This window comes from Megalobrama amblycephala, linkage group LG20 (genome assembly GCF_018812025.1).
Source record: "Megalobrama amblycephala isolate DHTTF-2021 linkage group LG20, ASM1881202v1, whole genome shotgun sequence".
NCBI lineage: Eukaryota > Metazoa > Chordata > Actinopteri > Cypriniformes > Xenocyprididae > Megalobrama > Megalobrama amblycephala.
This window is the reverse complement of record NC_063063.1, coordinates 24,851,636-24,874,853: the sequence shown is the minus strand read 5'-3', so window position 1 is coordinate 24,874,853 and position 23,218 is coordinate 24,851,636. Positions and strand designations below refer to the sequence as shown.

General features: G+C 36.2%; 1 protein-coding gene and 1 long non-coding RNA gene across 7 annotated transcripts; one reads left to right on the top strand and one right to left on the bottom strand.

Annotated features, from left to right (window-relative positions):
* Positions 1–133: 133 nt before the first annotated feature.
* Positions 134–3,624, bottom strand: LOC125255318. 3 transcript variants are annotated; one of them, XR_007181879.1, is made up of 3 exons: positions 1,446–1,926; positions 818–1,352; positions 134–713 (listed from the first exon to the last, which is right to left on the bottom strand). It is a non-coding gene; the product is annotated as an uncharacterized LOC125255318 (long non-coding RNA). The 3 variants fall into 3 exon arrangements; XR_007181880.1 differs by having other exon boundaries at positions 134–897; positions 1,100–1,352; XR_007181878.1 differs by lacking the exon at positions 134–713 and adding an exon at positions 3,487–3,624 and having other exon boundaries at positions 1,100–1,352; positions 1,446–1,583.
* On the top strand, positions 3,471–18,029 carry gprc5c (G protein-coupled receptor, class C, group 5, member C). 4 transcript variants are annotated; one of them, XM_048170443.1, is made up of 6 exons: positions 3,476–3,725; positions 3,848–3,914; positions 7,499–8,570; positions 14,307–14,407; positions 14,600–14,722; positions 17,401–18,029. In XM_048170443.1, the coding sequence occupies exons 3-6, from the start codon at positions 7,511–7,513 to the stop codon at positions 17,425–17,427; spliced, it is 1,311 nt and encodes a 436-aa protein (XP_048026400.1). In that variant the 5' UTR covers positions 3,476–3,725; positions 3,848–3,914; positions 7,499–7,510; the 3' UTR covers positions 17,428–18,029. The 4 variants fall into 4 exon arrangements, with proteins under 4 accessions (XP_048026402.1, XP_048026400.1, XP_048026401.1 ...); XM_048170444.1 differs by adding an exon at positions 15,300–15,343 and having other exon boundaries at positions 3,476–3,914; XM_048170442.1 differs by having other exon boundaries at positions 3,479–3,914.
* The last annotated feature ends 5,189 nt before the right edge of the window (positions 18,030–23,218 follow it).

Here is a 23,218-nt window from a genome sequence, read left to right as displayed (position 1 = left end):
ATTTTTTTTATTATTGCTTGGCCCTAATCCTCTTCCGTACCATTAAAGTCCACTATATAGAGAAAAATCCTGATACGTTTTCCTCAAAAACGTCAATTTCTTTTCAACTGAAGAAAGAAAGACATAAACATCTTGGATGACATGGGGGTGAGTAAATTATCAGGAAATTTTCATTCTGAAGTGAACTAATCCTTTAAAACTTAAATCCAATCAAGACATCATAACACATTGTACACTCAGTAATTTTCCATATGAGAAACAAATGTGATAAGCATTTAATTTTCTCATCAAACATAATCAGAACAATACATAATGTAACCTTTTTTGCAGCTGTAGGTTATTTTGCATGACTAAGTTAAACACTTTCAGAGCCCGTCCAGTGAAGCAGAGCAAGATGTCTGACCTTTTTAACCCCGGTGTGCAAAGTGTGGTTGCTGGCTTGTACATTCAGTGCATGGCGACTGGATGAGGCTTTAAAAGGGGCTTCGACGTGGGAACACAATGAGTGAAGACACCACTGAACAAACAGAGTGATCAGAGGAGATCTGCTGAACAAAGCCAGCCCTGAGCTTCTGTGCACGCACCCATGCAGCAACAGCAAAAATTTCAATTTGTTCGAATTGACCACAATCGCCAGAGATGTTCTGGGGTCAATTAAATGACTCTGTGATTTGTTATCTGATCAGATATCGTGCAGCACTTGCCACTGTGTACTTAAAGAGAACAGATTTAGATTAATTTAGATAGACAAACTCAATCTAAATGCAAAGTAAAATGTGATACAATGACCAAAGTCTTGATGATTTCACTTACACACCTGCAAGCTGTATATAAAATGTATTTTAACTTTGTGCGTCGATTTGATTCTCTGAGAGAATTCGTTTAATTTGAGTAAATCTGATGGAAGAGAGACTGCATGAATCAATTAAATCAGTCCTTGACTTAAACGATAACACTAAATGTGTTTTGAAGGTCTTTTTATGACTAATTATTTAATGTAGTGTCTTGGCTAAAAGGTACATTAAAAGCTTTGATTTAATTAGTCTGCTAAATTACAGAGGAAAGTTTTTAACGTTTTGGTCTGGGGGGAAAAACTCACTTGTTATCTGGAGCTTTGGTTATGAACTCTTCTCTTGTCCTTTTAGTGCACTTGTGTTTCTCAGCGCCCAGTGTTGCATCCTGTCTCTCTCTCTCTCTCCTTTTTTCTTTCTAGCTCTCTCTCTCTCTCTCTCTCTCTCTCTCTCTCTCTCTCTCTCCCTTCTCAATCATGAGAGAGAGCCTCTGGCCCTGCAGATGTTATCAGATGTTGTCTCTTTGAAAAAAGTCTCCCGCTGCATCACAAACACAGATGCCTGAGAAGAAAGCACATCTATCGTTAAAGCCTTAATATGAGCAGACGGCTGACAGCACAAGAAAGGATCTGAATATTTAAGACAATAAATAACCTGCTCTGTTTGAGGTCAGCTTTAGATATGCTGGGTCTTATGCAGCTGCAGATCATGGTTTTGTCCTTGCTATGTATCTATTTTGCCGCTTTACCATCTGGTACGGTCAACATGGAAGTACATTCACAACCATGTACACTGAAAAAAAAAATGGTGTGGGTTTACTTTTAAGCTATTTTCACTCAAAAATTGCTGGTAAACTTCACAAACAAGTACAAAGAAACAGAATGAAATCAACACATTTAGTAAAATGTGACATTTTGAAGTAGAAAGACTGAAATAGCTTTTTCTTGTAAAATGTACTCTAATAATATTGGTTTTATTTACAACTTTAAAAAATTTTTTTCACTTGTTTTATTTTTTTTTCCATTGGGAATTGAATGAATTTTGAAAAGTGAGAGTGTTATGCAGTCAGTTGCAAGGAGTTAAATTTGGCTGGTTTGTGTGGATTTAAAAGTATAAGTATATTCTGATTAAATAAATTGGCTCAAAAATATCTGTGGTTCCCATAAGCAAGGATGGCAGATGGCATCCTTTCTCAAATTTCAATGTAAGATTGTTTCTTTTGATTAATGTGCGCTGAATCACATCCAATAAGACTAAGAATGTATTAAGAAAATAAAAGGGGCTGATTGTGATTCTGTGTGATGTGGCGTAACTGCTAAACTACAAATATCCCTATAAAATGGCATGTGGCAAATGCATGATGTTTTCCCTTAACGTTGCATTGTTGTTCATGTTTTATATTGTGACACACAAGCTTTCCTTTGGTTGTGTAATTGAATATGTGCACTGATAAACTGTTGTTGCATTTTGATCATACTGATCGGAAATTAAATGGCTATGTGGACCAATTTATGTGTCTTAAGTCCTTTAAAAAAAATAAATGCACTCAAGCCTGAAGCTCTGTTGCATTTCAGGGATGGAAACATTCAGATTTAAAGCTTATAATCGGTTGTGATGCATGTAGAGGTTTCTTATTTTTCTTTTTTTTTTTTCTTTGCTGTCAAACTAGGAAAGAAAACACACTGTGCGATAACTACAATATCCTGTTATGTGAGCAGAACATATTCAGGAAAAGACACAATGAAACAATGAGTCTGCTAGCTCTCTACCTTGAATATATCACTGTTGTAATCTTAATGAAAATCCTCCATATGGTTACACTTTGAGTAACACCAGACGCAGATTAAGGTGCAAATCTAAGACATTATAATCAGCTGTCTTCAGCTAAATAAATATAAAAGACTGTGCAAAGAGAGTAAAAGAGATGATCATGATGTGCCCTTAAGCACGGCTTTTGACCCCAGGTTGCTCGCATGCTGTCTTGTCGCTGCTGGAATAAACAGTATGAGATTTGCATAAGAAAAAATGTTGCACAGTGCATGTGGCAAATACATCAGATTAATCTGAAGAAAATGTGAGTGGTGCTCCCTCATGAGCAGTAGCAACAGCCAAGTAGGCTAAGCATCACGAGATAAAGGATAAGTAATGATTATATACTGACTTGCCACTAGGTGGCAATGGGCGCACACATTTAGAAATATAGTTCCCACAGGATTAAGTTTTGAACCTGTTACTTCTCTGCTTGTAAATGTGGAATGTAGATAACAAAAATATATATTCATAATATCAATATAGATATTGTGTTTTGAACATAATGTGATACGAGATTGAGCATATTTTAAATGGGTAAGAGTAGCCTCAATTTGGGTCTTCATTTTTTCTTCTAAAGTTCAGATTGTCCCTTCATCTGTTTTCAGGCCCAGAAGAAAGCAGAGAAAAAGAAACAAAGCCATTGTTCGATTTACCTGAGTAGGCTGGTGCTGGGGTAGAGCAAAGCTATGCAGCATTGAGGCCTCAAATTACCAGAGTCTGCTACTAAAGTTAGTAACGCTCTTGTAATGATAGATAGATAGATAGATAGATAGATAGATAGATAGATAGATAGATAGATAGATAGATAGATAGATAGATAGATAGATAGATAGATAGATAGATAGATAATATGAAGCTTACAAAATCCTTGCTCTCCACCCACCTTAAAGTTCTCACTACGATACCTTTTTTCCCTCTCAGTTTGTTTTTCTTTTCCAGTCAGGTAGTGAAAACAGGCGCGTTCCCGACAGTGAGAGCTGGCGAGCTCGAGAGGGACGCGCAAGCTTGAGTCAGTGTGTGCGCGCGCAAGAGAAAAAGAGTTGGAGTCACATCAGTGTGCGGCTGAAAGCTATCAAAACTCGCCAAGTGTTTGCCCTCGACTATCCTTGAAGCTTTTTGAAGGTTTGTTTGCCTGGAATACAAAGGGGACATTGTTTTTTTCAGGGTTTAATACCTTACCTCAGCTCTCTGGCACATTTTGGCGGCGCGATGTCTTATTTATTTTCATGCACTTGCTTGAACAGGTAAATTGCGCTCATATACCAAAAAGTGTCAGAGAAACGACATAGTATCTACGTCTGACTGCAAAAGGTGAGTTTATTTTCTTATTTCCTTGATATCGTAAACAGATTTCCACTTTTACAATGTGTTTGGATTTTGTGATTTATTTTATTGTGGCTTATTGATATTAATTATATAATGTTTTATTGTTAATCAGTTTCATTGAGTCTATTTGGTTTGTTTATAAATGTGTGGGTGAAAATATCACGATTATATAGACGTTTTGTTTTGGGGGTTGTTGCAAATGTTTTACTACGGTGTTAATTATGTTACGCAGCACAAATGTAGTTTCATTTGTGAAATAATCCCGTTATACCTATTTTGAGCGATGAAGAGAATCTTTGTTCACCTGCTCAGGTGCGACGCCCAATCAGTCAGTCACAGACACGAATGCCTCACTGTGCTGCGCTCTGATTGGTGCGTTGTAACAGATTGAATGATGTGATTGGCTCAAATGGCTGTATGTCAAAAATGAGTACGTTAAATTACATGTACTAAAAAATGCTAAAATGCATTCAAACCTTAAAAAATGTCATATTTAATCGCCATTTTATAAGCCTGTTCGCACGGTTCTTATCATGTGGATCAGTTACACTTGTTTCTTCATCTCATTTACCATGCATTCTGTAACCCAAATTGGATAACGTATATATTTTTGACATTGTCCATGATAGTTTTTGTAAATATCTCAAAAATATTCTGTAAAATCTCAAAAATACACAGAAAAGTGCTTGTCTATATTTTAATTTGTACACTGCATAAATATAATACATGTGGAAAATCGTAAAAAATGCTTTTGTAAATAATTTTCCATGTTGTGCCATAGACTACTAAATAAAACGAACAATTAAAATGCAATTATAATACAATCAATATGATTAGATAAGCTGTTGACAAGTCCTCCTGTAGTTCCTTTGCTCATTGTGGCATTAACATTTTTAACTTTGACACAGTATGTTTAATCTTTATGTGAATTAACTGTTTTTCTACAGAGAAAAACAGAGTTCTTCCAGGGCAAGCGTCAAGCAAATATACAAAAAATATATTTATGTACTTAGTTTTTATCAATCTGATATGAGAACGACTGGCAGTTAAGCACAAACAGTTCCTGAAATAGTAGTAGTCGTATTGATTAAGTAATGAAATCAGTGTAATGTGATCAAACAGACACAACCTGTTAAAAAGGAACAGACTCATCACTGGCTAACAATTCTGGTTGTAATGAGATTGTGTGCATTCCTTTAATTCGGTCTGATTTGATTCTTTGTCGTTAATCTTTATGGAAAAACATAGGTGTTGTTTTTATATACCGATTTTACTATAAAGGGGCTGTGGGAGAATCACAAATTAAGCTATAAACCAAATACTTGTTTTGGGTACTGAGATTTCATTTCATTTTAACTCATTCTAATTCATCCTTAAGCTGTTAAATTGTAATACAAGAGAACCATGAAATGTGACATGCAGAAATAAATGAAACTTAGCAGCTCTATAAAAAACACATGGATTTTACATGTATTTCATGTATTATAACTGTTCCAAAACCACATTTCCCATGTGTAAAGCATGTTTTTGCACATGTGAAATTTATGTAGTTCATGTAGCCGGTCCAATTGGATTTATAAGTTTTTCTCTACCTGATTCACTCTTCAAGGTTTTGAAAGTGGAACTAAGAAAATCAATATTCTTTAAAAGACTAATTAATGATTAACAGACTGATCTGGATGAGCTTCAGGTGTAGAAATTCCTGTGCTTAATGATTAATCTCTGCCATTAAAGGGTTAGTTCACCCAAAAATTCTGTCATTAATTACTCACCCTCATGTCATTCCAAACCCGTAAGACTTTTGATCATCTTCACAACACAAATGAAGATCTTTTTGATGAAATCAGAGAGCTTTCTGTTCCTCCATAGACAGCTATGCAACTACCACTTTGACGCTTCAAAAAGTTCATAAAGAGATCGTAAAACTAATCCATATGAATTGAGCGGTTTAGTCCAAATTTTCTGAAGAGACGCGATTGCTTTATATGATGAACAGATTGAATTTAGGCTTTTATTCACATATAAACATTCATCACCTCACACATCAGTTGTGGTAAACGGAAGCTCAAGCATGTTTGCTTGACGGTCGAGAACCAATAAGGTTCGTTCTTGTGTGTTACGCAGCACATTTAGCTTCTGGATGTGGTTTGTTCTCGTGTGTCATTCAGATTCGGTTGAGCTGCTGTTTACAGTATGTTCGCTAATCAATGTTTATATGTGAATAAAAGACTAAATTAAATCTGTTCATCGTATAAAGCGATCGAGTCTCTTCAGAAAATTTGGTCTTAACCAATTCATGTGGATTAGTTTTACGATCTCTTTATGAACTTTTAAAGCGTCAAAGTGGTAGTCATGTAGCTGTCTATGGAGGAACAGAAATCTCTCAGATTTCATCAAAAAGTTCTTAATTTGTCTTGCAAAGATAAACGATTGTCTTACAGATTTGGAACGACATGAGGGTGTGTAATTAATGACAGAATTTTCCTTTTTGGGTGAACTATCCCTTTAAGGTGCGGTCATACTAGATTAATCAGACTCATTCACTCATTCAGAGAAACGTTCAGAGTTGTTACTGAGTTCCCTCACCGAGCGAGTCAGTTTTTGGTCATGCCAGATTCAAAATGAACCAAGAACCTTTACGATGATGTGCACTTTTCTTTAAAAAAACTGAAATTATGAGTGAGAGCTTGGAATTGGAACAAATCTATATTAAATACAACTAAATAATACCCTATGTTTTATATACACTATACTATTCAAATGTTTAAAGTTGGTATGATTTAAAAAAAATATATATATTTTTTAAAAAGTCTCTTATGCTTGCCAAGGCTGATCAAAAATACAGTAAAAACAGTAATATTGTGAAATATTATTACAATTTATAACTGTTTTTCCATTTTAATGTATTTTAAAATGTAATTTATTCATGTGATGGCAAAGCTAAATTTCCAGCATCATTACTTCAGTCTTCAGTGTCACGTGATCCTTCAGAAATCATCCTAATTTGCTGATTTGGAGCTCAAGAAACATTTCTTCTTCTTCTTCTTCTTCTTACCAATGTTGAAAGCAGTTGTGCTGCTTAAGTGATCATTTTTTTCCCCAGAATTCTTTGACAAATAGAAAGTTAAAAACTTTAAACACTATTAACTTTAAACAGCATTAAAATAGAAACTTTTGAAACAAGGTCTTTTCTGTCACTTTTGATGAAATTAATGTGTCCTTGCTGAGTAAAAATATTAATTTCCTTTTAATTTCTGACCCCAAAATGTATGGTAATGTAACTTAAATCATTATTTAATAATTTATCGCAATGTCTGACGTAATTTTGCATGTTCAAAGTCTGGTTAGACCACACCTTTAAAGAGCCAGGGTGGCCACACTTGTGGAGCATGAACCTGTTTGTGACGTTTAAATGGCTGTGATGTTATTACGATTTTGACGTTGTTACTCCCTCCCTTGGTGTATAAGAGGAGGATTTTGAGTCATATTTCACTCGCTATCTTGTTGTAACTCTTAATTGCTGCATGCTTGCATGCTCATTCTTGCTTTCCTCTCTTGTCTGATCTTAGGTGCTGGAAACCATGGATCACCTTCCCTCCAAATCCCAGCGTTTTCATCTTCTGCTCTTCATCGCTCTATGCATTCTTCCTGGATCACTGGCACAGACTTCGATCCCGAGGGGCTGTGGAGATAATGTGGACTCCTTGTATTTCAATCTGTGTGACCTGAGTGCTGTTTGGGGTGTTGTAGTGGAGGCATTTGCAGCTACTGGTTTGGTGTCCTCCCTGATTCTCCTGATTGTGCTGCTAGCCAGCCTTCCCTTCATCACTGACAAGAATTGGCGCAGTTCGTTGGGGCTTCACGCTGTGTTCCTGATCTTCACGTTTGGACTGTTCGCCCTCACGTTCGCCTTCATCGTCGGGAGGAACTTCGCCACATGCGCGTCACGCCGCTTTCTGTTCGGGGTGTTGTTCGCCGGCTGCTTCTCCTGCCTTCTCATGCAAGCCGTGAGGTTGAACATACTAGCCAGGAGGAACTCGGGGCCCAGAGGTTGGGTTTGGTGTTTGGGCGCTCTGGGACTCTGGCTGGTGGAAGTTGTGATCAACACAGAATGGCTAATTATTACAATTGTACGATACCCAACTAACATTAACGGAACCCTCGCTCCCGCCACTGCTCTTCCTGCCACTGCCGTTCCCTGTAACATTGACAACCAGGATTTTGTCATGGCGCTCATATACGTTCTAAATCTACTCTTGGCAGTTGTGGTGGCATCCTTACCCATATTGGCAGGTAAGCACAAGCGCTGGCGGAAAGATGGAGCCCTCATTCTGGTCACAGGACTGTTTTCGGTGGGCATCTGGGTGGCGTGGATTGTCATGTACGTATACGGGAACTTAAAGCATGGTGGGCCGAAATGGGATGACCCCACACTGGCTATAGCACTGGTGTCAAATGCATGGGTGTTTCTGCTGCTCCACACGGTGCCGGCAGTGTGTACCCTGAGTGAAGAAGATGAGGATCCAGCTGTTGAGGAAGATCTGTACCCCAGTAGAGGGTACGAGAACATCCTGAAGGACCAAAGCGCACAGAGTATATATATGGAGAATAAGGCCTTCTCTATGGATGAGCCCAACACAGGTAAATGCAAGCTTTTGAGTTTTTACTTTGTATTTTATCATCTTTGCTTTAATGTTTTACAAGCTAGTTTTTATTAGGGATCTACAATATATCTGTGATAATTTCATTATCAGGAAATATTAGTGTGTTTTTATCAGCATCGGTCTGATTAGGCTAATATTGGAAGCAGATAACATAAGGGCTTTTTTTCTATGCCAGATATAAAATGTTCTACTGTACATCTATTTAATTTATTTATTGAGTTCATTCTTCAGTGTCACATGATCCTTCAGAAATCATTCTAATATGCAGATTTGGTGCTCAAGTAATATTTCTTATTATCTGTTAAAAACAGTTTAACAGTTCTATTTAATTAATAGAAAGTTTAAAAACAGTGTTTATTTGAAATATAAATCTTTAGTACCATTATAAAAGTATTTACTGTCACATTTGATCAGTCATTAAATGGATGAAAAGGACAGTAAAACACATTTATAATGATTTCATCTGTGATCAGGATGTTTGTTTCTAACAGCAATTTGCATTTGACAGATACAATCCTCAGAACTAAAGGGCGTTATTGTTACTTTTACAGCTTTGCAGCTTTTAAATTCATTAGAAGTATTCAGATAGCTAGCTATACAGTAAACATGACCATCACAACAACGTGAAAGTGCTGTAGTTTGTTTGACAGTTTTACTCCCACTACTGTGCCTCTTGTGGAAACACTAAGGCCTGGTTTCACAGACAGGACTTAGACTAAGCCAGGATTAGGCCTTAGTTTAATTAGAACATTTAAGTTGATTCTATAAATGTGCCTTAGAAAAAACGTATTTTTATGCATTTTAATGCAAAAAATATTTTAATGCTTTTGTGTTCTCTCAAAAACGTTTCACGTAGTTTGCTCGCAAAGAACTTTTGACTGGTTCATCTCTTATGATTGTGCCAATGTAGTTTACAAACGGTGATAAAAATGCTTCAAATTAAATATATTTTTATTTGATAATGGTATTTACTGTTTGGGGATTGTTTTATGACACCAAAATCTCATTTTTTACTTTACTGTAGGCTACCGAAAGGCTTAAAAAATTCAAAAATTGAATTTACCTCGGCATAGTTGAATAACAAGAGTTCAGTACATGGAAAAGACATACGTTGAGTTTTAAACTCCATTTCTTCCTCCTTCTTATATAAATCTCATTTGTTTAAAAGACCTCCGGAAAACACGCGAATCTCAACATAACACCGACTGTTACGTAACAGTCGGGATCATTAATATGTATGACCTAGGGCTGGGCGATGTATCGAATGCTTTTGTCACGCGCATTTCTTCAGTAAAGCCGGTTCCCTGATTACCGCTAAATCGCCATCACCTGCTTTCAAATGGAGCGGCATTTAATAGACAGAGCTGTAGATCACTGACAAGCCACGCAATATCGCGTTCAATATCGACGGCGATACATATAGATATTGAACGCGATATTGCGTGGCTTGTCAGTGATCTACGGCTCTGTCTATTAAATGCCGCTCCAATACCCCAATATTTGCATATGCCAGCTCATGTTCAAGGCATTACACAAGGGCAGCCAGTATTAACATCTGGATGTGCACAGCTGAATCATCAGACTAGGTAAGCAAGCAAGAACAATAGCGAAAAATAGCAGATGGGGCAATAATAACTGACATGATCCATGATTACATGATATTTTTAGTGATATTTGTAAACTGTCTTTCTAAATGTTTCGTTAGCATGTTGCTAATGTACTGTTAAATGTGGTTAAAGTTACCATCGTTTCTTACTGTATTCACGGAGACAAGGGTCGCCGCTATTTTCATTTTTAAACACTTGCAGTCTGTATAATGCACAAACACAACTTCATTCCTTGTAAATCTCTCCAACAGTGTGTAATGTTAGCCCGTTAACCACGGAGCATATAGAAACTCATTCAGAATCAAATGTAAACATCCAAATAAATACTATACTCACAGGAATCGGTGCATGCATGCAGCATGAATGACGAACATCTTGTAAAGATCCATTTGAGGGTTATATTAGCTGTGTGAATTTTGTTTATGCACTGTATAACTGCACTTATAGTCAAGAGCTCGGGAGGGCAGGGAGCGAGAGATTTAAAGGGGCAGCACAGCCTGAATCGGTGCATAGTTAATGATGCCCCAAAATAGGCAGTTAAAAAAGTGAATTAAAAAAAATCTATGGGGTATTTTGAGCTGAAAATTAACAGACACATTCAGGGGACACCTTAGACTTATATTACATCTTTTGAAAAGACGTTCTACGGCACCTTTAATAGGTCTAATGTCCACTTCTAATTTATTACTTTAACAGTTCAACTAATCAAGAGTAAAATGAAAAAAATATATGTGTGTGTATTACATGATACAAATGTTGTATTGTTTGACCAGTTTTAAAGTTTATTACATTTTTGTTCCTGAAATCCACCCTTCTGCTGGGATCAGTACAATCCTGATTTTTTTTTTTTAATCAAAGGTATCCCAATCTTACTAAAAAGTTTTGAACAACACAAACTAATGATTTGATCCAGATCACAACCAAAATTGGATTTTGTGATTTAATCTGATTTCAAAATCCTTTTTTTTTTTCTTTCGAACAACCCATTTTCAAGATTTGATCCAATCCTATAGCCAAAATCCGATCAGACTGCTTTTGAACAACTGTCTCCATGGCTGAGAGTGTAAAGTATACTGTTGATTATGGGTGATGTTCTGACATATTTTGGAACAAAACAAAAAAAGTGTCTGCGTTCATGTTTCACAAGTATCATAGGCCCTAGTATAAGGTGGCTTTGTTACGTATTAGAACAGTTAATGGATCTGAACATCATGAAAATCATTTCGTTTAAGTATTTTAAAGGATGGATTCTCAATACCCAACTTTAATTACTATGAATCTGAAACTTCTTTGACATAGTCTACAGCCATGTAATCTTAAACGTCTAGTTTGTACCATTTCAAAAGCTCCATGCAGTGATTAAAATTAAACTAATACTGCCAATCATATAATCCAGAAACCTAATACGTCTGTGTCCGTTAACATGCACTAAGAGGAGAGGGAACGTGTGACTTTGAGAGAGGACAAAGCTTCAGAACATGCTGGAAACAGGACTGAATTTCACAATAACTTCTGCTTACACCTCTGAATTTGATATGCTGATGTTTGAATCCACTCAGTCTAATATCTGATGGTACCGCACTGAACACGATGTTCATTCGTGCTCTCTTCCTCTCTCGTGTCTTCTCACTCTCTGTCCGTTTCTCTCTTTTCTTTGCACCTGCTTGTTTCCTCTGGCCAAACATGCAAATATCTTTGCTGCCTTTTGATGTCCATGAATTTGAACCCAGTTTGCTGAGAGTTTCCATGCATTTGTGCATTCAGAGCTGTGTCAAACCTTTCTATTATAAATCAACAATAACCAACTGTGTTTACTCAACCAATAACAGATTCACAGTACAGTTGCATATATTCAATCATCTATCGATGACGTACCACAGGTATAACATTTCCCCATGTCCATCAATATTTGCATGTCATTTGTGGTTTTCTGAAGTAAAAGGAATGCTTCTGTTTGTATTGAACAGGGAGTGTTTGAAAGTTCAAGAATCATATCTCACTAGTAAATGAATACCCAGCGCAAAATGGAAGACCTCTCCCACCCTGGCATGAGTCAATACGAGCGCACACTATTCCTATCTAGAGACCCTGAAGCATGTGTTTACATTAGTATGTCTCCACGGAGACTGAGGTGTGGCAACAGTATCATCAGTGTTGAGTATTTCACAGAGCGAGAGGACATTTCTGCCCCAATGCATCATTGCAACCTTATCAAACCACAGTGCGTCATATGCCTTATAAATGCACAGGTCTTGTGTTTAAGATAACTTGAGATGTTTGTTCAGAGATTATGCTAAAAGAAAGGCATATATCTCTAGGTTATTAAAACATAACATTATTTAATTGTTCCGCTTTTCTTCCAAAATAAGTGAGTGTGTGTGTGTAAATTCTACATAATGAAAAAACAAGGCTGCCTGTGTGTAGCCTATATATACTAGGTTCAAATTACGTTTCGGTTTTTATCACGTTTTTAGAGTCACGGTTTCGGTATTGTTCGGTATGTGCGATATTCAGGGGAAAAAGGACTATACGGTCAAATAAAAATAAAGAAAATTAGAACAAATAATCAAACTACAAGCAACAGCACAAATAAATACAGTAAAGATACAAATAAAATAAACAGTGCTTTTCAGGTATCTAACAGTAGTTTTCTGGTACACCAATTGAATAAAGTAGCTAATCAAATGTAAAAAATATAATCTTCACTGTATAAATTAAATAAAGATTAATCATTATTAATTATTAAGTTACAAAAGCTATTCAGTAAAGAGCAGTCAGTGATTTCCTCGTCTTTTGCTGTTTGATTAACATTTAAAAACACATAAAGACAGCAGGAATATTAGGCTGCTGTCACTTTAAGACATAATGCACTGATACAGTACACTGATACTGAACACATGCTTTCTTTCTCGAGTGTTTAAGTTCACTTAAGACATAACCTGCTATGTTTGCTAGGATACTCGCCAGGACAGGCATGTTGACCATTTTTGTGAATTTGTCCATTCAAGCGCAAGACTTGAAAAAAAAAAACTCAATATTTGCACACTGTACACGCGCGCACGCAAGTTCTTTTTCACGTCTAGTGTTTGAATGTTAAAATTGGCAATGCTTAAATGAATTAGTTTAAACACAGATAGCAACGTGTGCAGTTCAGGTCTCACCTGCGGTTGCGTGCTATCAACACCCGGGCGATGACGGTGACGTAAATGACTGGTCATATAGTATAGAACATACGGCGCTCGCATTAAACGTTTAAAACGTTTAAAAGTTTAAGGAAAGCCAGAATGCATATCCATTGACAGAAACATACATTAGCCTAACTCTGTCTTTTATTTGTTTTCAACAAACCCTATACATATGTGTCGCAAGATAAACCGCGGTGCAAGAACTGTGTTTGGAGAATGGTATGGTTTGATGTTGTTGTTTTTTTTTTTTTTTGTTGTTGTTTTTATATATATATATATATATATATATATATATATATATATATATATATATATATATATATATATATATATACCGAGAACATTACACCCCTAGTAGATACACACGCACACATCACAAATTGATAAAATAAACAATACAATATTATAACAATATACAATAATTTTTATATTTGAATAGATTTTAAGATGCAATTTATTCCTGTGATGAATTTTCAGCATCATTACTCCAGTCTTCAGTGTCACATGATCCTTCAGAAATCATTCTAATATGCTTATTTGGTGCATATCTTAATATTATAAATAGTGAAAACTATTGTGTTGCTTAATATTTTTCTTTATGAACAGAAGTTCAAAAGAACTGCATTTAATTGAAATATTTAGGAACATAACTTTTGGTCATCCTTGCTAAATAAAAGTATTCATTAAAAAAACGTACTGACCCCAAACGTTTGATCAGTAGTATATATTCAAATATTACATAAATATGCTAAATAGATATGCTAAAGATTTTGATTTCAACATCAGAAAACAGGTTATCTATTCACATTTATTGCATATAGCATCTTTGCCATTTTGTCAAGTATTTGTATAAGGCATGTCATGCAAAGGTGTATTCAAGTCCAAACAATTAACATTTTTGTTTTAATATTGTTTTCTCAGCTAATAAGCCTGTGTCCCCATACGGCGGCTATAACGGCCAACTCCGAAGTTGTGTATATCAGCCGACAGAACTGGCCATCATCACCAAAGGAGTGGGAAATGTGAGTGCACATATTTTACTACTGATTTGACTATGTATACAACCACCACGTCTTGTGGTCCCTGTTCACAAACAAAATACTAAAGTCCACTAAAAGAACAATATGCATCTGTTTCAGTGTTGTAGACTTGAATGTTTTGTGCATTTGTGTGTTCAACTGCCATATCTATTTGGACTGTGTTTTCGGCTGTAGCATCAGGGGGAATCGTATGACAATATGATTCCACGAGCATCCACAGGCACTCCGCCCAGAGCCCAGATCGGTCACACCGGCCCGTCATCACAAGTTGATGATATGAGAAAAATATATTCAAATGTACGTGGGGAGCATTAGTGATGCTGGGTTTGTTTGGTTCGGGTCTCTCCAGTCTACCGCCTTTCAGTTTCCTGCCTTCTTTCATTTTCAACATGCATGCATACTGACCTACTGACATTTGAACAGAATTTTTCTGTTTAATATATATATATATATATATATATATATATATATATATATATATATATATATATATATATATATATATATATATATATATATATATATATATATATATATATATATATATATATATGGAATATGTGGAAAACCCAACTGAAGGATTAAATTGTTTTACAATGAAGCTTGTCAACATTTTTCACTTTGGTAAAGAAAACAGAATCTGTCCTTGAAGTTTCTTCTCAAATTTCTGGGTCTTGCCTCTCACTTTATCGTCTCTCTCAATTACACATGTCCGTGGGGAATTCTTCTCTTTGCCTTGTCATTCATTCTTTCAAGATCTGCTTTCATTCCTAGAATGCACTTGGTGACACTGTAACCTTCTGTCTGGGATAGAGGAATTTAAAAATTGTGATTGTTTGTGTTGTTAATTATTATTATTTTCATTTTTTGTAAGGTATGAGGGGGTGGAAGAAGAAATCAAATCTAATAAACTAAACTGTATGTTTTCTGGCTTTTTCTTTTTAAAAAATCATTTAATTATTGTTTTTCTCACCTCTGTCACATGTGTATTCTCTTATAGACCTTAGTCTGGTTAGTCGCCATATTGAATTTAACACTGATGCAAACAAGGCTGTGAAGGATAGACGCAGTCTTTACAATGGCAAGCACTAAAGGTCCCAATATACTCACAGTGAAGTTCTTTTTCATTCTTCGCTTTGGGTTAAAATGAATTTCGAAATACGTGACCAGTGATCCAACGCCACCCGCGCTGCTGAGAGTGAAGGTTAGATGAATATGTAAATCTGTGCTGCGCTTTCCTCTCAATAACGAAATAAACACACAACAAAGCATTTTTTTTTAAATAAAGCATAAGAAAAGCATCTGATCATCGCAACATGGATACGTATACACGAGCTCTGCAATTCGGCACTCCAGTAAAGTCACGTCAAGTCTATTTATATAGCACTTTATATGATAGATTTCTCCAAAATCAAGCAGCTTTACTCTATTAAACATGTAAAACAGTGTCAATGTCTCGTTTTATCAGAAGTACAACTTCATTTTCTTCTATAAAGCTGCTTTCCAGTGTGTTCATGTTTTCACTTGTGGATGTCTGACCTTGACCAACTAAACAGGAGAAATGAACTGGATCTGGATTTCCATGTGAATTAAGACTGAGCCTCTGCACACACCTATCTATTATGCAATAATCACAGACCAAAGGTGTTTACCAGCTGGACAAACATTTCCAGAAAGTTTTGGCCTGATTTTGTTTGAAATTACATCACATCAGTTCATTCTCCGATTTCGCTTGAAGTATATTGGGGCCTTAAAGGTCCTAGATCATATAATTTTTACAACTTTTTAAAACATTTTTTACACAACAATGTACTAAAAATGTAAAAGTTTTTCCTTTGCGCTTTTCATGTACAAACAACAACGTTATCGTGAAAACAATTAAAAACAGTATTATTTATGTGCCTATAGACTGAACACATAATACACGTGCATGACGTCACCGTTTTCACAAATTCGTGTTTTTGTTGTTTACATGGAGACGATAACGATATCATTTTCAAAAGCAACCAAAACGCCATTGTTGTGTAAATGAACAGCCAAACCGCATTAAAAGGTTTTCCGTTTTAGTGTCGTTTAATTGTCTACTGAAAATGGTTTCGTCAGCTAAACAATGTATCTTGTCAAACAACTACGGAAGAGGATTAGGGCCAAGCAATAATAAAAAAATAAAACCATCTCGAGATTAAAGTTGTTAAATTTCGAGAAAAAACTCGTTAAATTTCGAGAAAAAAGTCGAGATAAAATGTTGAGAATAAAGTCATTAAATTACGAGAAAAAAGTCGTTAAATTACGAGAACAAATTCGTTAAATTATGAGAAAAATGTCGTTAAATTTCGAGAAAAAAGTCGAGGTAAAATGTTGAGAAAGTCATTAAATTATGAGAATAGTCATTAAATTACGAGAAAAAAGTCGTTAAATTATGAGAACAAATTCGTAATTTAACTAATTTGTTCTCGTAATTTAACGACTTTTTTTCTCATAATTTAATGACTTTCTCAACATTTTATCTCGACTTTTTTCTCGAAATTTAATGAGTTTTTTTCTCGTAATTTAACGAGTTTATTCTCAACATTTTATATCGACTTTTTTCTTGAAATTTAACGAGTTTTTTCTCGAAATTTAACAACTTTAATCTCAAGATGGTTTTATTTTTTTATTATTGCTTGGCCCTAATTCTCTTCCGTAAACAACAAATCCATTGAACACTTTTTCTGTCCCTCGTATCCATTCCTATCAAAACTTATGGCTTACGCTACCCTGATTAAGGTCTATTGCTACTTATTTCCACTTTCTGTCCAAGAGTCACTGTTACAAAATTACATTTTTACACACATTTATTTGTTATATTTAGAGCTGTTCTCTAATATTATTTTTACAATATTTGGTTTTAAACGTAACACATTAAAATTTTACATTACATTTCTGGGATCAACTTTAAAATATTAATCTAATGTTTCCTCTCTTTCTCACTGTAGGGAAATTTCAACAGAAGACCCCAGTGATCTGCTCAAGCCAGCTGTTTTTTTTTTTCCTGGTGTTTCTAAATAAAGATTCATGATTTTGTTTTTCTTTCCATTGCTGTGGTCCACTGCACAGACCAACTTGAACTCAGAGTAACTGAGCAACAACTTGTTGGTTTGCTCTACTGAAAGACAATGTGTTGGGTTATCTCAACCTGATTAAACTGTTGAAGGTGGGAAAGTACAGTATGGCTTGTTTGTGCATGGAACACATTAAAAAGATTAGTTGTACCAATGATTGTATAGACTACTGCAATGCTGCCAGCTGTGTTTAAGCACAGACCAGCAAAGGACTGTAAAATAAATGTATGCTGGTTTTCTGTCACTCAGTTCTGACATGCTGCTTCTACCACTGTAAACATTGGTGTTGGGACACCATACATATGCATAAACCTTATTTACATATATAAAATATTAATAATGTGCAATCATAATTTTGGTGCAGCGACCGGACTAATGACTATTTCATTATTTTCCCAACTTTGTATTTATTGTAATGTACAAATTACACTAAATCTGAACAGAATATCTTTGTAATTGTTCTGCTGATTGATGTATATATTAAAACTTTATTGAATTGGAAATTCAGTTTGAAAGGATGTTTTATTTTCAACTCATCTTGCTGTAGTTACAAACAGCTTACCATGTGGAAAACACTGATTTTGAAATTCTGAAATGTTACTGTGAGACTGATTACACATATGACATGGTCACAGGGACATCATCAGGATAACTTCCCAAAGGGAAGTTAGTCGGATGGAAAATTCTCTTCAGCGTAACCAGGCATGACATTTACATAGATGCTGTTGATACGTTTCACAATATATCAGCATGAGCTACAGGGTTACAGATGGAGGGTTGTTAAAGGTAGCCATTACATCATCACATGACCAAAGCATGGAAGATAGTTCACATGTTTGTTTTTTTTCTTTTGTATTATAACTGTATTAGCTACATATGTACTAATGACCAATGTCAACTTTATTTGTACAGCGCTTTATACAATACAGATTGATTCAAAGCAGCTTTACAGTGATAAACTGAAAAATAATGATGATGCAAATAGTTCAGTTCTACTATAAAGCAGCTCTGAAAAGAAAAGAGTGTCATTGTTCAGCTGAGGTCAGCTGAGTGTTGATTCAGTTCTGTTCAATAACTGTGTAAACAGGGCGGTACAAATGGTGTGACTGCAGTGGGCCCCGTGGCAAATGACGAGAAGCCTACCGTTCAATAGTTTATGATCAGTAAGATGAAGATTTTTTTTTTTTCAAAGAAATTTAAGAAATGAGTACTTTTATTCAGCAAGGATGCATTAAATTTAAGCCACCATAGGAATCAATTACATTTTAAATCTATTCAAATTTATTAAACGGTTAGTTCCTGTCCTTGATTCTGATTGGTCAATATACCTTATGCAGCCCCGCCCCTTTTTCAGCACTGTTCTCCTTGTCTTTTGACTTCTGGTTTGTATTTCCACAGTGATCTTACGTATTTATGAATGAACTGCTCGTTTTAAAATCTTCTGGGTCTACTGACTGCTTTAAACATTACAATGCTCACGATAACTTTCATTAACTCTGCAACAAGTAAACGGTTCTGGGTATCACTGCACAACACCCTTAGCAACCACTCTTAGCAATGTAATATTGTTCATTTAAGCTTACTGTATTATTTACCTGCATTCAGATTGAGCATTTTCCTTCAGGTCAGTCCTATGTCCGATGTGCTATCTTGTCCTTTTAACAGTTAAGGGGTTTTCCCATGACTGACAGTGCTAGTCAAAGCATTTGTCAGTTGTCTCTTGTTCCGTGTTCACAACAATTCAGTCTTTTCAATGTAAAAGTCTTCGCTACTGACTCACACACTCATAAAAACAGTGTTTGCCGCCACCTAATGGCGTAATAATGTAACTTCTGTTGCTGTTCACGGTCAGGGACTATTTTTTTCCGGCGGAAGGAAGTCTTTTAGTGAAAATTTACTTCATGAAAGTTGCATTGATACATATTTTTGGCTTTAATATTTGTATTGTGTGGTAACCATTTTATAAAAGCAATAAGGTACTCGAGGCTAGTGCTGTATCGTGAATAAGTCACAGCTGACTCCGCTTCGCCACGCCCTTCAGCTGTGACTTATTCATGATACAGCACAGCCTCTCGTACCTTATTACTTACATAAATGTCATTTTATATTGTAATAATATTTTACATTTTACTGTATTTTTGATAAAATAAACCCAGCCTTGATAAGCATAAGAGACTTATTTTTGAAACATAAAAAAATCTTAACAACCCAAAGCTTTTGAATGCATTATCTGCATTATATCCGCAATCAGCCAGCCATTGAAAATCTCCCATAGCTGTACTTGCAAAGCAAAAAACTCTCTGAGCAGTTTAGCAATACAAAGTACAGACTTTGTAGTATGTGCAGGTGTATAAAATATCAGTTTGTCTTTGGGAAACAGTGCTGAACAATTGAGTGTAGATTTGGGTGCCTCCCTCGTCCAGTAATTCAGACTTTTCAGAAAATAAGGTTGCAAATAAAGCTTCACAGAATGTTCATTCCATGTAATCACAGCTATACAAAAGAGTCAGCAGTAGCTAAAGTTTTTGCATAGGCTATTATTATCAGTGGTTTTCTATTCCAGTAAATATTCACCTATGAAAATGTACCACCAAATTATCATGTATACAAATGTACCACCAAATTATATTATATATCGTGGTTATCAATGTATCTCAGCCTCCGCACAATGAAAGTCAATGGGGTCCAATTTTGTTTAGACCCCCGTATTGTTCAAAACGTCCTCTTACATTTCTAATATACAGGTTTGGAAATGAGGAAATGATGACCTTTTTCATTTAAGGTTGAACTAGACCTTTAACTTTCCTTCCCTACATTCTGTTCATCATACATATTCAACAATTCACCAGCATCTGTCTTACATTTCCTCCCGGCAGTGAGATAACAGAAGCCACCCAAGCTAAATTCGCAATAAAAACACAAACTTCTCAGTTTTATGAAATGATTTAGGATGCGTCTGCAGTTTATCAACTGTCTCTGATCACCTTCAGTGGTGTAGACAAGTTCACCCCGGCTGCCTTCTTGGATGTCTTCCCTGCAGCCCGTCCCAACCGTGTATCAAATGTTAAGCGCTTCCGGTAAAATCTAGATGCTGAATCTATAGGTAATATGATCAGCATTTTCTCCTCACATTGAGAACACAATGTGCTGGGTATTTAAGGAGAAAGCAGACATAAAAACATGTCCTTGAGACACAAGCATAATTTCTTCAATGTCATTGTATAGCTATAATGTTTGCGGCTGTTTGTTATTCTATTCCAAAAGGACATTTGGCACATTAAATGAATGAGTAGGTGTTATGGACATATCAGTTTTTCCACCCACTTGGCTAAATTATGTAATATATCTACAGTATGTAAATTACTTGTTCGCAATCTGGCGGCCTGTATAGTTTAACAGGAGACAAACCTTTACAAGACAAGTGGATTTTGATTATTGCCACCTGTCAGAGTCAGACATCTATTTTTGATGCACTTCATTTTTCGATAAGATCTAATTTCTGGTTAAGACTTCATTGCAAAAAGCAGTATGTATGTATACATTATAATCAGAATATTTTGAATAAACACAATTACGTGTATATCAAATATTGTATCACGTATTTGAAAAATTGATATATATTTGAATATGGACAAATCAATGTAATATATATATATATTAAAGTAAAATATATTTATATGTTAATTATTTGTATATAAGATTATATACATGATTAGTTTTGACTTTTGAGGTGTACAGAGACTTTAACATGTAAACTCACATAAATTAAGTTGAGTACTTAACAAAACAAGTTATTACATGAACTGTAATGCCTTAAACCTCACTTCAGGGCATTTTGTACTAAACCTAAACTCTAACTGAAACTGGATCTTTGTTTACAATCAGATTTGCATCATATCATCATTTCCAGCTCTGAACAGGCTTACAAAGAACTAGCTGTTTTCATCCAGGTGGGGAGAGAGGCTTTATAAAGATCCATGAGGTTGGTTATCTGGTTTATGGAGTCACCACAGTGACTCACCCACTATATTATACTGTATTATACAATCTTCATTCTTTACCACAGAACTTCAAAAGACTGACCCTTTGTCATTCTTGTAAAGTTCAAACGATAGGCCAATACAAAAAGAAAGGTGTATAATTTAACCACAATGGGCATGTCATGTTTGCTGAGTGTCTTTGACGTTATAGTTAACACAATTGTTGGGAAACATACAAACTCAGTAAACCAGAACTAATTCATCTACAAACTCCTGTTCACCTCACAGTTCATCAAACACACCCAGTGACTCATTTATAAAGTGCTGCCTTCAAGCTGAAAGAACATGGATAAATAGAAGCTGCTACACTCTATTTTTAAGTGTTTTTAAAGTGATATTTATGTCAGCAGCTACTGGTAAATTAGTCTCTGGTCAACATTAGCTGAATGTATGTGGTAACTGAACATAGCCGCATTTCTCAAAAGCATCGTAACCCTAAGTAGATCTTAGATCCATTGGCTTATGATGCTTATGAGAAAGGCAGCCCATATATGTTGAATTGAAAAAGCACCTAAAGTGTGATTTGTATCAAGGAAGTTTACAGACCACAGACATGCACAAACGTATTCTGGTAGTCTAATAATATTCTTCTTGTTACCTTTTAAATATAAGACTGACTTGATATGTTGTAGTGTAACGGAGTCCAGCTAGTAAGAGTAAACCTCATTCCTTTGGCCTTAAGAGGCGCATCTAATGCTAGAGGTTGTAGTCTTTAGCGTCCTTGTTAGTGCACCCTGCTCCCATGGCAGAAACGCCTGTTTGAGTCCTGCTCAGAGCGGGGCGAGTAGGACCGGAGGGTTATTGGTGCCGTGACCCGGATGGCAGTGCGGCCAGCTAGTAGCAGCTGTGTAAGTAAACCTCACTCCCCTGATCTTAAGAGGCGCACTAGCGCCTGACACTAGAGACTGTGGTCTTTAGCTTCCTTATTAGCGCACCCGCCTCCCATTCCGGAGACACCGGTTCAAATCCCTCTCGGAGCAGGGCGAATAGGACCGGAGGGTTATTGGTGCCGTGACCCGGATGGCAGTGAGGTTTAAGGGGGTGAGTTTAGAGGAGGCCAGCTAGTAGGAGCTGTGCAGGTAAACCTCACTCCCCTGATCTTAAGAGGCGCACTAGCGCCTGACACTAGAGACTGTGGTCTTTAGCTTCCTTATTAGCGCACCCGCCTCCCATTCCGGAGACACCGGTTCAAATCCCTCTCGGAGCAGGGCGAATAGGACCGGAGGGTTATTGGTGCCGTGACCCGGATGGCAGTGAGGTTTAAGGGGGTGAGTTTAGAGGAGGCCAGCTAGTAGGAGCTGTGCAGGTAAACCTCACTCCCCTGATCTTAAGAGGCATGCTAGCGACTGACACTAGAGACTCCTTTAGCATTCTTATTAGTTATTAGTGCACCCACCTCCCATGCCAGAGACACTGGTTCGAATCCCGCTCGGAGCGGGGTGAATAGGACTGGTTAGGAGTGGTTACAGTAGCTCTAAATTACTTCCTAAAGATTATTCAAAATTATGTAATGTACAGTTTTTTCTCAAAATTACCTTTTTTTTTTACATTTCTGAGAAGCGGAACTCATCATAGTTGGGTAAACTTTTATAGTGGTGAATGGAAACTGCAACAAATATTTTTTTGTGTTCTCATTTGCTCCAATAGCAAAA

Excerpts from the sequence above, each read along its gene's own strand:
- gprc5c (XM_048170443.1), top strand. The coding sequence starts at position 7,511 with ATGGATCACCTTCCCTCCAAATCCCAGCGTTTTCATCTTCTGCTCTTC. Across the intron at positions 14,408-14,599 it reads TCACCAAAGGAGTGGGAAAT|CATCAGGGGGAATCGTATGA; the intron begins GTGAGTGCACAT and ends TTTCGGCTGTAG. Across the intron at positions 14,723-17,400 it reads TGAGAAAAATATATTCAAAT|GGAAATTTCAACAGAAGACC; the intron begins GTACGTGGGGAG and ends TTCTCACTGTAG.